General features: G+C 43.3%; 1 protein-coding gene across 1 annotated transcript in view; it reads left to right on the top strand.

The window, feature by feature from the left end:
* The window catches only part of LAPTM4B (lysosomal protein transmembrane 4 beta), a 62,898-nt gene that overhangs the window by 16,676 nt on the left and 30,643 nt on the right, over positions 1 to 15,579 (top strand). Inside the window, exons 2-4 of the mRNA XM_030012839.2 lie at positions 76 to 187; positions 7,307 to 7,380; positions 7,978 to 8,100. Coding sequence (XP_029868699.1) covers positions 76 to 187; positions 7,307 to 7,380; positions 7,978 to 8,100 — 309 coding nt within the window. The remainder of the gene's footprint in view (positions 1 to 75; positions 188 to 7,306; positions 7,381 to 7,977; positions 8,101 to 15,579) is intronic.

The following is a 15,579-nucleotide window of genomic DNA, read 5'->3' as shown; positions in this document are numbered from 1 at the left end:
GTGGTGGGTATATGGTGCCCAGAGGTTTTTCATGGATTACTTTCACAGACCCTTTTCCCTTTTTCCTCTCCGTAGATTATCAACTCGGTGGTATTGTTGATTCTGCTGAGCGCCCTGACTGATCCTGACCAGTACCACCTAACCAGTGCTGAGTTAGGGGGCGAATTTGAATTTATGGATGATGCCAGTAAGTACAAACTGCCTAAATACTAGCACTCATTGCCCCAGCATTCATGTAACTGTCCTATCATTTCAATAATTACTGTCCTTTAATTATTGCTTCACCTTGGTATCTTACAGATGCGTTTTTGTTGTGAAAGGTGTATTCATGGCACAGTTCAAACTGGTTACAGAGTAGTAACCTTATCTGCTACCTATTAGTAATCCATCTGCTCTGCTGTGTCTTGGCTTGGCAGGGGCAGAGGCAACTCTTGACATGGAGATGTTATCCCTGAGCATGATGCTGAAAGCCCCAGGGAGATTTTGCAAGACATAGGGAGTGTGTCCCTATGAGTCTCTGCACCTCCCAGCACCACATCCCGTAGTGCCTGCACACGCATAAGAACCCATATTGCTATTTATGTAACTGGCTGAATGTGTTCATTCATGTTGTACATATTTACACATCCCCCAGGTGGACATGGCATGACTTGCACAAACCTGTTGTAATAGATGCAAGTATAAATACTAACTGGATAGCCATAGGCGTATTAGTGATAATACGGGTCTGCTTCCTTCTCTCACCAAAAGGCACCGTAGAAAATCTTCCAACAGAGTTTCAGGGAGGGGTGAGCCAGGCCATTTATGTCTCCTGCAAAAACCTCCTGTCTTTCACAAATATTTCTTTCTTCCATGGCTGTTTCAAATTATTTGGTGGTGTTTGGTTTGTTGATTTGCTTTAACCGTTTAATACATAGCTAGAAAAGTTTTCCCTCAATGTGATTTTCATAAAAATGTCTGTTTATTGTCATTTCTGCTCAAAAGATTGTTACATTCAACATTTCTCACAGTAATCTGAAACAAGGTCTCCTGCTAGTTACACTGGTGTCTTGCTGCTCAGAATCACACCCATCCACAGCAAAAGGCTCTAAGTCCTTTCCTCATTCCTACTGAAGTCAACAAAAATATCAGTAGGAAAAGGAATAGCCTCACATGTGAGAAAAATAATTGCATCCATGGTGTTTCAGATCTGCTGGGTATCAGTTAAGAGATGCTTATTTCCACAAGGTCTTTAGTGCAAGTATGCCTTGAGGGTCTACATTTAATTAATAATAAGGGGCAACTGCTACTTTATTGTGTCTTCATTAGAAAACCACCTACAACTTCCAACTAAAAATCTTTTTATATAACTGGATTTAAGAAAGTAAGGACCATAGTACATACAGATGGGCTCCTAGCTGATTCTGACATATTAAAACTGACTGCCTTGTCCTAATTCTCAGAGATTAACCTTGGTAATGACTGTCTGTCAGTGTGGTTTTATATAGCCGACATCAGAGGCCTGCCAGTGCCCAAGGCTTTAAAATAGTAATTCTGTTTTGTAATGCAATAGCTGTCAGATCAAGTACATTGGGGATTTCCATCTACACTTTGAAAATTGTATTTTCTATATTTTTTTTTATCGAGGCTTCTGAAGTGAACCATGCAAGACTGTAAAAGAATGGCTTGTGGGCCAAGCGACCTCATTTCCATTCGGTAAAGGGAACATTTCACAGACAGTTAAATTACGAATGAACATTTGAATTAATGTCTCCTTTTATTCTTTGATTCCCTCCGGTTTAATGCCTTACTGAGTAAAGGCAGCTGAATCAAGCTACTGGCTTTTATAGTTACTGGAAATAGCTGGCAGGAGATAATTTTTTTTTTCTTTTTTTTCTTTAAGTATGACTATATTTGTTCAAATCTGAGGAAATGTTTTCTTATGAGATAAAACATCAGACAAACTTCCACATGCTCTTCTCTTGTCCTACTTGTATTTGTCTTTTTTGAAGAAATGTTTCCCAGGTTAGCTGCACATGCTGAAATTCTTAGATGTGAAACCATGTGTGTGAAATACAGGAAGATACATCAATTTTTATGCTAATGAAGGTCCCAAAGTTGCTATCTATATGTACTTGTGTTGACAAATAATAATGCTGGAAATACTAGTAGCTGTTATTCTCATTACTACTTCTGATGTTCCTATCAATAGCCAACCAAAAAAATGCAGACACAGAGTTTGCATATAAAATTGCCCTTTCCCTCCCTCCTCAGATAGGCTCCTTCATAAAAGATCTGAAAATATCAGCTGGAGATAAACTTGTCAGCTGACTCACAGGAGTGGCATTATGGCTAACCTGAAGTTCATGACAGATTTCCCTTTACTTCCAAGAAAAGAGTATTCCCCCAGTATTTGTATTCATATTTATTTCTGGCTGGGCTCAGGCCTGGTTTATGGAGAATTTTCACTTTTCTGTTCCAGCAGTAGGAAAAATTCCTGCCATGTGCAGAACCAGAGCCAGTCTAGTGCAAACTGCAGGAAAATGCTGGTGTAGCATCGGTTCTTCTGTGAATGGCTGCTCAGCCTTAATTTCAGGATTTAGCGTGGTTCCCAGGGCGTTACCAGAGGCTCCAAAATGCCTGTTTGATTAAGCAGAGAAAGGATTTACCTGAGCACTTAAAAGCAGCTGTAGGTTATAGCTTTTCCCTTCTATTCTAGAAAAGGAAACAAGGGGGAAAAAAGTCTGCCAAGACTTGCCATGTGGCAGATGGAAGTACTGGAAGACACCAGTGTGTGTGGTTTGGCTGGCTCTCCAAGATGTACATCTGGGAGCCGGGGAAAATGCTGGGCTTCCTCCTGTGCTGGATATTCAGCTAAGCCCATTTAGTCTCATCTTTCTTTTTATTATTTCCTTAGGGCCTGAGGGAGTTTATTGAACAAGAAGCTGGACTAGGAAAAATTAGAAACGTGTAAGCTGCCCAATGTAATACTGCTACTGTTAAAAGATTAATAATCTCTGGGCAGGAGATGGAAAAGCCCTATAAATCATTTTGACTTCCCAGAGGGTTTCACCTGAGCCTCCTGCTCAGCTTCTCCAGATACACAGACCATGATCCTGACATGTCAACAGCCCAAACAAGCAGTGAGTGTTGCTTGGTTTTATTTACTGCCTTCACAGTGTCACAGATGTGTGTGATACTTCATAAGCCATATGACAACAAGGGCTGAAATTTTATGTGTGCCCTATAGAAGCTGAGGAGAACTTTGACACCAATGTCGGCAACTCAGGCCAAAAGCTGCCTGTGTCCCTGCCCTGGGATGGGCAGAAGAGACAAGCAGAAGTCTCAGGGCAAGGCAGGATAATGCGATGCTCTCTCTGCCGAACATGACATGCATCCAGGGTTTAAAAAGATTAATTCAAATAGAAAAAAATTTAAAGAAACCTACAGATAGCAGGCTTGGAATTCTGTTGTGGGGTAAATGGAAGTGGTAGAGTAGGTACCCTTCCTGCCCCAATCCATCACCACCACTCCATGAGCCCCATGTCACAGGGAGGGTGAAAAAACTTGATCCCTGCCCCAGCGTAGCATATTCAGGGCTGCATCTTCCCCTCTAGTCTTATCCTTTGGAGTAAATGAGCTGGGCTTAAAGTGCAGAAAACTCTTTCCTTCTCATTGGCCTCCTTCCTTTGCCAGAGAGAAAATGCCACCGCCGCATGGGTTGTGACCCAGGAGGCTGCATGGTGGCTGGCAGCAACAGCACTGAGGTTGCACAAGCAGCCCAGAGGAGAGATCGAGGCAGTAACCCTTAGCTGGCAGTAAGGAGGCCAGGTTGCTGGAAAAATACGGCTAGAAGGGTGGGCAAAACTGCCTGAGGATTGCAGGCTGCTGATCAGCAGCTTTCTGGTCCCTGCTGTCGGAACTGTGAGCCAGCGATTAACTCCAGGGCTGGGGCAGGTGATGAGCTGGAGGATTTGAAGTCTCCATCACTCTACACAGGTCCTGGCTCAGGGACTGGCCTCACTGGCTGCTCCTCCCTGTCCCCGCAGCACCTGCCACCAGCCTCCTCTGCAAGAGGAGAGGGGAAGGCAAAGAAATACTTGTGAGATGGGTTCAAGGGAGCTCCAGCTGCAGAGCTTGCCATGCGTGCAAGTGCCCCATGGCAGGAGCTCTGCTCAGCCTCAGCAGAATCTTCTCCCCAATGCGGCAGGAAGGCAGAATCTCACTGCAAGGTATAAGAGGAAAAAACCCAACTGGTTTCTTTAAACCCAAGCAGAAAACTCAAAAAGTCATCTAGGACAATAGGCTGTATAGCCACTGCAGTGGTTCAAGTACAGCCCTTCTAGCCATGAATGCCATGGAAAGTACAGCATGGCTGGAAAAAAAATCACACACCCCTGTTAGCTTCTCATTTAATGTGCTACATATCTAGTTTCATTCTGATTAATTGAAGCCGACACAGCTCAAAAAAACCAATGAAGCCTTAAATGAGAAAGAACCAGCTTGAGCCAACTAGGACTTGGCACAACGGAGCACAGCCAGAGAGACACGGGAGAAGAGGAGCATGAGTGTGTCAGACCAGAGCTTCAATGTCAAGTTTATCGCCGTTTGCTGGGCTCTGGCTGTAAACCAGTACTGCCGCTGTCACAAGCAAAGCAAGGCCTGTGACTGCTGCATCTGCTGCAAATGACAATGACAGCAGCTTCCCCTTGGATACAGTGAGTAGGTGACTGGGATTAAGAACGGACAGAATAAATACACGAGCAGTGCCTTCAAACTGATGGTTAAAATAAAAATATTGATCCAAGAGCCTCTTTTACAAGAGGTTCAATTGAGGTTAGTGGCTATAGGCAGCCATTTCCACTTCTCTCCTTTTCTTTCATTACCTTGATTGTACCTGGTCTATTCAAAATAATTTTGATTTCACAGGATGTATGTGGGCAGCCAGAGTAAATGACCACACAGGCAAAAGTGTCTGAAGAGGCTGCAGTACCTTTTATTAGTACAGGTTTGTTTTGTGGGTGGTTCTTCCTCTTGAGGGCAGAATTCAGATCACCTCTAACAAGCACAGCACACCCTTACAGCTCCTAAAAAGTTGGAGACTTGTCATGGCAATGCAGTTCAGATCCCTGCGCTGGATGTTCGGATTCTCTACACAGTCAAAGAGGAGAAGGCGGTGCCTCTGAAGAGCAATTTGGGATGAAGAGCAATTTGGGATGCACTGAGATGTCATCCCCTCCTGAATTATAAGCAGGGAGCCCAGCTGCCTCCCAATGGCATTTCCAAGCACCCACAAGCCGAGCTGCATAAAGCCACCAGCTAGGAAGCAGTGAGCGCAGGGGTGCAGCTAACGTCAGAGCTGGGTGCTGGTGCCTCTCCTGGGTGAGATCTGCTTATTTTGACAATAAGACAAAGATTCAAGCATTTGCACTGTGAGGAAGGACATGTGGATTCCAGACCCTCATCAGACTACAGCAGTTTAAATGTGCTTCTCCAAGTGCCCAGGAAAGGGGCCCATCCGTTAAATTAGGAAGTAGCCTGCAATAGGGCTTCTTCTGCTGCATTTGAGTCCCTATGCAATCAAAAGGAGAAAATCTGGGGACAAGAGAGAGAAAGCAAGAAACCTGAAACCCAGGACACAGGCAGTGTCCTGGAAAAGGGGAGGCCTGGGTTCCCAAGTCCTTAATCCTGCCATTGGTAGGCACAGTACCCAAAGAGCCTGTAGCCCAACGTACATAAGCACCCTCTGGAGATGCCCTCACCAGCCAGCAACAGCCTCCTCTTGTTCATTTTTCCATCAGCTTCACAAGTCTTAGGTTCCTCTCTTCATCAAGGGCCAGCAGAAATCTGCATTAGTGCAGGCAGGAGCTCTGCACTAGTGCAAGGTTTGTGTTCCCTCTGGAGGAGGAGGATCAAGGACTGGGTCCTTTGTCTTCTACATGGATGATTGCACTGGTAGGCTGGAAAAAATGACAGACAAGACTTAGTGTCTGTCATTCCTCTTTAGCCATGACCTGGGTGAACCTGCACTGCTGCCTGGTGGTGATAGGTGAAACCTGTCCACAGCTACCAGATCAGGACCTTTCATGGACTTTGATGAAAGCTCCAGGGCACCTACCCAGAACCTCATTTTGATGCAGCCAGGGAGGTGGAGGGACTGTCCCATGCTGTTTAGTGCTTCTCATCATGTGTTGGAGTTAGATGTTGTGGCAACTCTGTGATCAAATGGAGGCATCTTCACGCTTTGAATGCCTCCAGAGTCAGGCAGTGATGGGTAGTGAACAGCCTGAACAGTGTCATGTATTTGTGTGTCTCAGGTCCACCAAAATGCCTCATCAAGGCAGGTAGTTTAAATGCACCTGGTGACAGCAATGTGAACAGCAGGTACCTGAAAAATACCGACAGAGGTGGGATCTCTAAAGTCACGTCCTATATACCTTACATCCTCTCTCTTCTTTGTGCACTGGCTTAGCCTCAGAAAAGCGGTTGCAATGTTCAGTTGCACTCCCAAATTCACTATAAGGTCGAGTTCAGAAACACACTTCTGGTATCCTGACTATGACCTGTAATATCAAGGGAAGTGTATACAAAAAGACCAAAAATATGTAATTTTTGCCCCAGGATTTCCTTTCAGCTGTTCCTGGCTTAGGAACTTCTTACATCTATTGAAAAGTTAATTGAAAGCATAAAAAGATAGGAGTCCTGTAATTACTCCAATCAAAACCTTAAAGAATATTTTCATGCCCTTACTACTTCACCTTTCCTGACAGGTATACATTTTCATTAATAACTCTATATCTCTGTAGTATTCTTGGTTGAAATGAAAATTTTCAAGATGATATTTCTGCTCTAAGATGCCTCTACCTGCCAGTTTTGCTTTTAAAAATTCATTTCTCCTTTTCCAGAGTTTTTAGAGATATATGAGCAATGGTATACAGCAGCTATTAGTGCAAAAACAACCTGCAGTGCAGAAAAGCAGACACTTTCTGACTACAGATGTCATCATCACCAGCAAAGTAGTCTTCTTGTCAAGACTGCTCCTGATTTTTGAAAATCCTCAGAAAAATTAAACCATTCATGGCATCTCCACAGCCTCATAGAGGCTGCAGAGGCTTGCATGGTGTAATCACTGTCTGTGCTTCTCATATTTAGGAGGTTTCCCACAAAAGCCAGAGATTTCCTCCAGCAATGGGTGAATGATGCACTTGACCCCATCTCCACCCACTTCCCACCCTGCCCTTTGAGATGCTCTGCACGACGTAGATAGCAAAATAACTGAACCAAGCTCTGAATTTATTGCAATTATTTTTATGTGTTTCTCTTCCAGATATGTGCATTGCCACAGCAATTTCTCTTCTTATGATTCTGATCTGTGCAATGGCTACATATGGCGCATATAAGGTAATTCATTATATTCGGTGAAGACATGAATCAAGTGAACTACACAATTCTGTAGAAACAAAAATAAGAAAATTGCTTTCCAACAATTTCTTGTTTAGTTGTTTAGCTGAAAACTGAGAGGAAAAAAAAGTCAAAGAGGCAGCAGAACTGATTGCTTAGATCAGTGGTACCCCAGGACGCCACGCTGCAGGCAGGAAGACTGCCCAGTTGTGTTGATTGTCTGCAGTTTTAAATATGAGCAAGCTCTGGGCAAACTGTGAATTCAGAGAACTGAATCTTGTACCTACCAAAGTTAAGGGTTTTTTTTCCCATTCAACTCCCAAGCCTGTGGTTTGTCCCACAACTAACCCTATTAATTAGGGGGAAAAAGTATCATGTGGTTTCTAAATGTCCTAGTATAGTGAGTTGTGGGACTTACACCACGTATATTACAGCAGCCAAACTGGCTTGGCCAACCCTTTTGGCTGAATGTCATATTTCTTTCAGCTGATTTAACACTGCATTGTGTCAAATATTCCTTAGATTTTCATGCAGAAAGACATATATCCTTTTATTTTAACTTGTGGCTGATGAGTTTTTATTTTATTTCCTTTTTAGCAACATGCAGCTTGGATTATCCCTTTCTTCTGTTACCAGATCTTTGACTTTGCTCTCAACACGTTGGTTGCCATCAGTGTACTCGTCTATCCCAGCACAATTCAGGACTACCTCCGCCAGCTGGTAAATCACTTGATGTTCACAAACCTTTGGGGGCTTTGGGGGGAAAAAGACTATGCAAGGTGCACTGTTTGTCCTGTATTTCTAGCCAGCAGTTTCCTGTTGACTGCCTATGCAGTCCTTGAAAAGTCCTCTCAGTCCTAGCTAGTCCATATTCAACATCCTTGCAAGGTTACATTACTAACTCATTACAAGATTTGTGCAGAGCTCTGGAGTTTTACAGTGTTGTGAAAGCTCTCAGAACCACTTCATTTAGAATGAAACTCATATTGCAAGACACAGGTAATAAGTAATTGCTTTTGGATTCAGAGTTATTGTGTTCTGTTGTGGTTTAACCCGGCAGGCAGCTAAAAATCATGCAGCTGCTCGCTCACTCCCCCCCACACATTGGGATGGGGGACAGAATCAGAAAAAAAGTAAAATTCATGGGTTGAGATAAAGGCAGTTTAATAGGACAGAAAAAGAAGGGATAATGATAATAATGATAATAATGATAATAATGATAATGATAATGATGATGATGATGATGATGATAATAATAATAATAATAATAATAATAATAATAATAATAATTGGAATATACAAACCAAATGATGCACAATGCAGTTGCTCACCACCCGATGACTGATGTCCAGCCAGTTCCCAAGTAGCATTCCCCAGCCAGCTTTCCCGCTAGTTTATATACTGTGCATGACGTCACATGGCATGGAATATTCCTTTGGCCAGTTTGGGTCAGCTGCCCTGGCTGTGTCCCCTCCCAACTTCTTGTGCAGCTCCCCCACCCCCCACCCCACCTTTTTGCTGGCAGGGCAGTATGAGAAGCTGAAGGGTCCTTGACTTCGTGTAACCAATTCTTAGCAACAACTAAAACATCAGTGTGTTATCAACATTCTTATCCTAAATCCAAAACAGCCCTATACCAGCTACTAGGAAGAAAATTATCCCAGCCAAAACCAGGATATGTTCATATCCAGTGGCTTATTTTTGGTGCTATTTCAAGGATGTTTTGTTGCTTTTTTTAATTTATTTGGTGGGTTTAACACAGATTTCATTAGGCAGGAGTTTGATTCAATGTAGGTTTGGTTTTGCTAGAAAATGTTTTTGGATTCTGACTTAGGGTCAGTTAGGGGCTCCCTTCTTGCCATGGTCTACTTTGGCCAAACATCCATAACCAGTATTGCGTAAGGTTACAAGATATGATTGCAACCACCTAAAGTAAAGACAAGAGCCCACCCACCTTTGTCTCACCACAGGACCACGTGCCATGTCCGGCAGGGTTCAGGGGGAGTTGCAGAGCTCTGGAGAAGCCAACGGTGTGGCCGTCTCTGAAAATCTGCCTTGAGAACCTAAATACAGATTAGCTTGGCTGTGAACTTTGTTATGTGGATGGAAAACTAGCTAGGGCAGTATAAATAACAGGTAATGAGAAACAGCAGGCAGATAAGTAGCCACACAAATCTGCGGGAAGAGGCAATGTGTCAAGCCAGCGGGAGCTGGGATGCATCAGGGGCCTGTTATCCTTTGCCTTATTTAATACCTGCCTGCATTCACAGCTGATGGTACACTGGAAGAGAAGCAGAGGAATAATTCAAAAGGTTCTTAGAGATACAAGTGGAAAAGAGCAAATTACGGCCATCACTTGGCGAGTGCTTGAAGCTGGCACTGCCACTGGCTGGAGCCCTCCTGCCCATCCTTCGCCTGCAGTCCCTCACTTCTGCATCGGTGCCAGCCCTGCTCTTGTGGCAGCACAAGTGCCTGTGTGGCTGCAGGTACACACCCCCCTTCCCAGAGCATGAATCGTAACCAGGTTTTACTCAGTCTCGGTCACTATGCGAGAACGTGAGGGGGACAGGAGCAGACTGGGAGATGTGCACCAAAAAGCCCCGGCTCTTCTGCTGAAAACCTGGTGTCACATCTGGAGCCGGCTCACTAGAACGGCAAAGAGCAGCTGATTCTCTCAAAATGTCTGCTAAAACATCACTGCTGTTCCTGCAGATAAAAAAATAATAGGCCCTTCTGTAGCAGAAATACAAGGAGCAGTCCTTGGAAGGTATTGGGAAGGGTGCAGCAGAGCACTTTGTGAGATGTGTTCCTGCTCTGGAGCGTTAAAATCTCTGGTTGCACACATCTTTGCGCGCTGTTGTAAATCATTTTCCAGACTGGTAATGAAATGCTGTAAAACTTCAGGAGTGCTAAACTGTCAGTGCTCAAAAGGGCAAGGGGGATTTCCAGGATAATTATAGGCTGATTAGCCTGACATTGCTACCAAGCAGAATAATAGCAGAAGGCCTGAGAGGAGAGTCAATTGATAAAGGATTAGACCAGAACAATATGATTAATGACTGCCAACACAGTTTCACGGAAAATCAGTCCTGCAGGCAAACTCATTTTCTTTCACTGACAAGATTACTGGCTTCGTCAATAAAGATGGGCAGAGGCATAATAGACTTTCGTGAGACGTTTGACTTCGCAGCATGATGCTCAGAGCAACAATAAAGCACTGGATCAATAAAGGATGTATCAAATAGATTAGGAGAGGTTAGCTGGCAGACTACGAAGGGTCGTGGTCAAGCCGACCATCTGCCAATAAGTTTCTATTTTGGGCAGATGAAGGTCTCCAGGAATTGGCAGTAGATATCACGCTCTTCCTGACTTCCATTAATAACCTTGGTACCCAAGAGGCCATTCACGAAGGCTAACATCAGCCTTGGGAAAGCTTCCCCAGGCTCCCTGTCTAAAGGGATCGAGTCCTCTAGCGGGAAGCTGCAAGCAGGAGCCTAACCTACCTGTTCTGTCACCCTCTGAAAGACCCTATCCCTGCACTGCCCAAAGTGAGCACATCTCTGCATTCCCCAGAAGCAGTACGTGTGACTTTTCCCAGCAAAATCACTTCTAATAAAACTGGTGGCTGACACAGAGATCAATGAAGAAGTAAGTAACACTAAGGATGGAGCCATTAATCAGAGGGAGCTAGACTGACTGAGAACCTGAGTTCGGTCATTAATGTGTGCTACATCGCTAAATGCAAAGAAATGGGAAAATATGAGGAATACAGATGAGCATACAGTATGGCAACTGTACCTGGGATGCAGTGACCTTGTAAGCAGTCTAAGGAACTAAATGCCAAAACAAGAGTTCCCAGGGTTTTTTTGCTATTTGCAAAAACTGTTCATGGGATTTGTGGACACTAAAAACCAGCAATGAATAGTAATGGAGAGGAGACTTCCATTCTCAGTTGATGACATAGGTTTCGTCTGTCTATTTATGGTGTCTTTATGTTGTAAAGAATAATACTTAAAAGTCAGAAAACATGCAGAAAATTTCCTCCAAAAACTATATAAAAGCTGGGTATATCGTAGTATGACAAGAGACAATCAGCTTTTCCTCCTTAGTTTGCTGAGAAAAGAGACCAAGAGGTGATACCATCAGAGTTTTCATATGCAGAATAGTGAGGTATTAAAAGGCTGTTTAAATTAGATGAGAGGCATAATAATAATGAGTAGCTAAAAGCTAGTCCAAGTTAAGTTGATTTAGAAACAAGGAGTTCTTTCTATTTTATCATTCACAGTGGAGGATAGCGATTGGCAAAAACTACCAAGAGGTGCGATGAATTTTGTACAGTTAATGTTACCTGTTCAACAAAGCTTTGAAGCTGGTCTGAAGCTGTTCTGCAACTGCTTTGGAGCTGTGTCTTAGCTGTGGCCCCAAGCACAAGTGGCTCAGCAGGAACGCCTCGTACCCTTACCTGGAAGGGCCACATCATTTTGCAAAAGGTTGTTGCATTTGGCTCAGAGCAAATACACTCTGTGTGAGGGACCAAAAGTGAAAGGGAGAGGTGAAGATCACATCCACCGGTATCAGATACTGAGACACACAATGAAATGAAACTAAAAACAAGCTTTTCAAATTTTTAGCCATAATGCCATCAATGCAGTGCTGGCGCTCAAATATTGATAAACAGGCTTGTACCTATGGACTTGTTTCCCTACCTTTTAATAATATTCATGGTAGATAGGTTTGTAATCTCAAACACCACGTTTACAGCAAGACTGTGGTTAATACCCTTGTCCCTGTAAGTGAGACCTGAGTTATGCCAGTTGGGTGTGATCCCTCCTGATGATTTATAAATAAGGCCTAGAGTCATCTTGCCCTCACCCCCTTTGCCGAGGTCTGCCAAGGTAGGCAGAAAGCAAGGGCTGTGTTTCTTCCTGGCATTCTTACAGTTTTTGTTCCTCTAAAACTGCTTTGAATTTGGGGAATGATATTTTAGGGAGCACAGCTCCGTAAGGGAAATGAAAAATCCCAATCATTCTTCAAATCCATTATTGAATATCTAGAAGAAGGTATGCATTAGGTAATAGAATATATTTGGCAGTCTCAGAAGAACATTTTTTGCTTGCTCTAAGGTGAAAACCCCATGTTTTTAACCATTTCTTCTTCCCCACACTAGTATCTGGCATTATGTTATCTATTCAGTTTGGTGCACATCTGCCAGATTTCAGTCTACCAGTGATGAGTTGCAAGCTACTGTGAAACCCTCCATGTACTTTTAGCAAGATGATAAATGAGTACCTATCAATAGGCTAGGCAGAGCCCTAGCTGAAAATGTTGCAATTGTAAAATACAGAACATTGCATTCACAGGGTATTTGGTAATGTCATCCTATACTGGATGTTTCTTTCAGAAGCGCAAGTGTCTTTGGAAACTTTTTGTTGCCTTTTAATACCTAGTTGCACACAGGTGTGCCACTTAATTCTCATAAATTGCAAGAGCATCCCAGCACGAAGGGTCATGTAAAATAAGTAGATCTAGCATTTGAAATGTTGTATGGCAATCACATGTCATAAAACTTTCTAAGGTTTATGTTGGACATCCTGGTCATTATCACTGTCACTAGAAAAAACAAAAAAATTCACATACAGTAAATCCAGCATCTGTAAAATAAAAATAATTTTGGTTCTCAGAGCAGTAGCAGTGGTCTAAAGCAGTTTGATCTAAAGCACATTTCTTTAGCGCCGCTAAATCTTTGATATATGGGCTTTCTAAAGCCTTCAAATTAAACACTTTATCTTCTGTCATCTGATAACAGTACATGAAATGAATTGAAGCAGAGGTGCAGAGCAGGCTAGTCTGCAACTGAGTTACGCAAACTTGTTTTTTATTTAAGTATAGGACTAGTACAGTTGATCTAAAGAAATTTCGAAGTATATTAAATAGCTTTACTATAGGACTACCTGCAATGCTGCTGTCTAACAATTCAGGTCATATCAGTCATGCTTTTAAATCCTAGGGGGAAACATCTAGAGAATGTAAAAGAGATTAAACCTAAAGAAATTTTTCCTATAAACTAAAGCTTAGAAAGGGAATATCCTTTCTGACATTTTTAATGCCACTTTATAATTCCAAGGAAGAAGTACTACTAACTTCATAGCAGAGATTTAAAAATTCTACAGACACATTACTGTTTTCTTTCAGTTTTGTAAGATTCTGATACTTGGAGGATTGTAATTGTTGAATGAGAATCCACGCCATCTTTTAAAGTCAATTTTTCTGTGGTCCAAGGGGAAGGAAAACATGAAAGGTTATGCAAGCAGGCTGAGGGAATGAGAAAGGGCTTCAGCCTTGGACTTTTTATTCTTTTTGTGCATTTGTACAATACTGATGCAGTAGAAATATACTTTCCATGCAAGTTTTAGATTCTTTTTAAGTGTCTAATAGAGTTTTGCTATGTATAAGCAGTAATTTTTTTTAAACTGAAAGTTTACCAGGTATATTATGCATGCAGCCTTCTCTATGTCCGTGACAAAGTTATAAATGACACTTTAATTATGACTTTAGCATGCCGGTGCCACACCACTACAACTACCTCTTGTTTGTATAGAAAACTTCATCATGTCCTGCTGCAAAATCACTCCTGTATTTCCAGTGACAGGCTTGATTTTTCCCACCCAGCCATATTTCAGTCTCAGCTTCAGCAAACATTGCACAACATTTGACACTGAGCTTTTCTCAGAAGTTGCAGCACCGAGCCTGGTGCCTGGGGCCTTCCCAGCAGCAGGATTTCAACTGCTGGTCTCCCCACAGGAGAGCAAACACCCAGCACAGGAGCAGGATTTCTCTTCCCTCCTCATACACCTGCATGGGTGGTTAAGCTTATCACTGCAGTCGGTGGAGGGCAATGGGCCTTTCATTCATCTGAACCACTGTTGGTACCCATTTTCTGTGGGAGTGAAGGAGATTTTGGGAGCGGCTGCTGCCGTAGGAGGATCCCAAGGGCTTCCTGATGGCACCAGCTCCATGATGGTGCCTGCACCAGGTAAGCCCAGAGCCAGCTGAGATGCTTCCCACCATCTTTTCCGCTTCTTTGCCAAAAGCTGCACGTTTTATAAATTGTTTTTCCTACTGCACTGAAGGGGTTTGTAGTTGTGAGTCAAGACCAGACTGATCACAGGCCAGCCTCAGCAAAAGAGCATTAACATCTTTTGGTCGGCAGGTGCCACCAGCCTGGTCAGCAAACAAAGGGAGTTTCTTCCATGCTGACCAGATGGCCCTGGGCTATTGATCACAGCCCTGAAAGCTTTCTCTCCCACACAGCAAGCTGGGAAGCTCCAGGAGGAGCTGGCTTCGGTTTCACACCCTACACCAAGATCTCCCAGGCACTTGTGGATGGGGGTGACCACCACATGGGTGCAGCACCTACCGCCCTGCTGGGGCTTGCTTATGCCTCACATCTCTTCAGGATGGAGACACAGAAAGCTGAGCCTGAAGGGGAAAAAACCGCAGGATTTGCTCCTCACGTGCTCTCCTGGCTTGCTGCTTTCAGTGCTGAATTATTGTCTTTTCACCTGAAATGCTGCTGAGGTAAGGGAGGGCCAGGTGCTGCTCAGCAGCATGTGCTGCTCCCAGACTTGACCAGGGCTCATGGCTCCAGCAGATATTCCTGCTCTTTAAGGTAGCAGGAACTTTCTTGGTCATTCTCCCACCCTCCTCTTGCCCCCACACAAACCCAAGCTGAGCTGACATCTGGAAACAGGCCGTAAGGTTATGGCCAAGACGCCAGCATGCAGTCATCCAGTCTTTGACTGGTAACTGATTCCCAAAACTCAGAGTGTAGGAAGACCAAAGCCTCACTAGGAGTTTTTTTATTACATTCACAAACTAGTTTGACTAGTTTTTTAAGGGTAAGTCAGTACTAAAAATATTGTTTAGGGGCAGTTTTACTGTAACTGTCTTTAACTGACTGGACCTTCTAACCACGTGCATGGCCTCCCTCCTGCAAGCAGGAGAGCAAGCTGTGTCATTAATACTTAAATTTTCTGCATATAAGGTTTGTGTTTATTCTTCGGTGCATCTTTTCTTGGCATATACTCTTGCTTTCTTGGTCTCTGGGTGATCGCATCCACTATATTTAGCAATAACCTTCTGTGGAAAAAAAAAAAAAAGAGCAACTTATTGAATTACAGCAAGCTAGTTTCCTACAAA

Source organism: Aquila chrysaetos, chromosome 4 (assembly GCF_900496995.4).
Source record: "Aquila chrysaetos chrysaetos chromosome 4, bAquChr1.4, whole genome shotgun sequence".
Classification (NCBI taxonomy): domain Eukaryota; kingdom Metazoa; phylum Chordata; class Aves; order Accipitriformes; family Accipitridae; genus Aquila; species Aquila chrysaetos.
The sequence above is the reverse complement of the archived record's forward strand: the minus strand, read 5'-3'. Positions and strand labels throughout refer to the sequence as shown.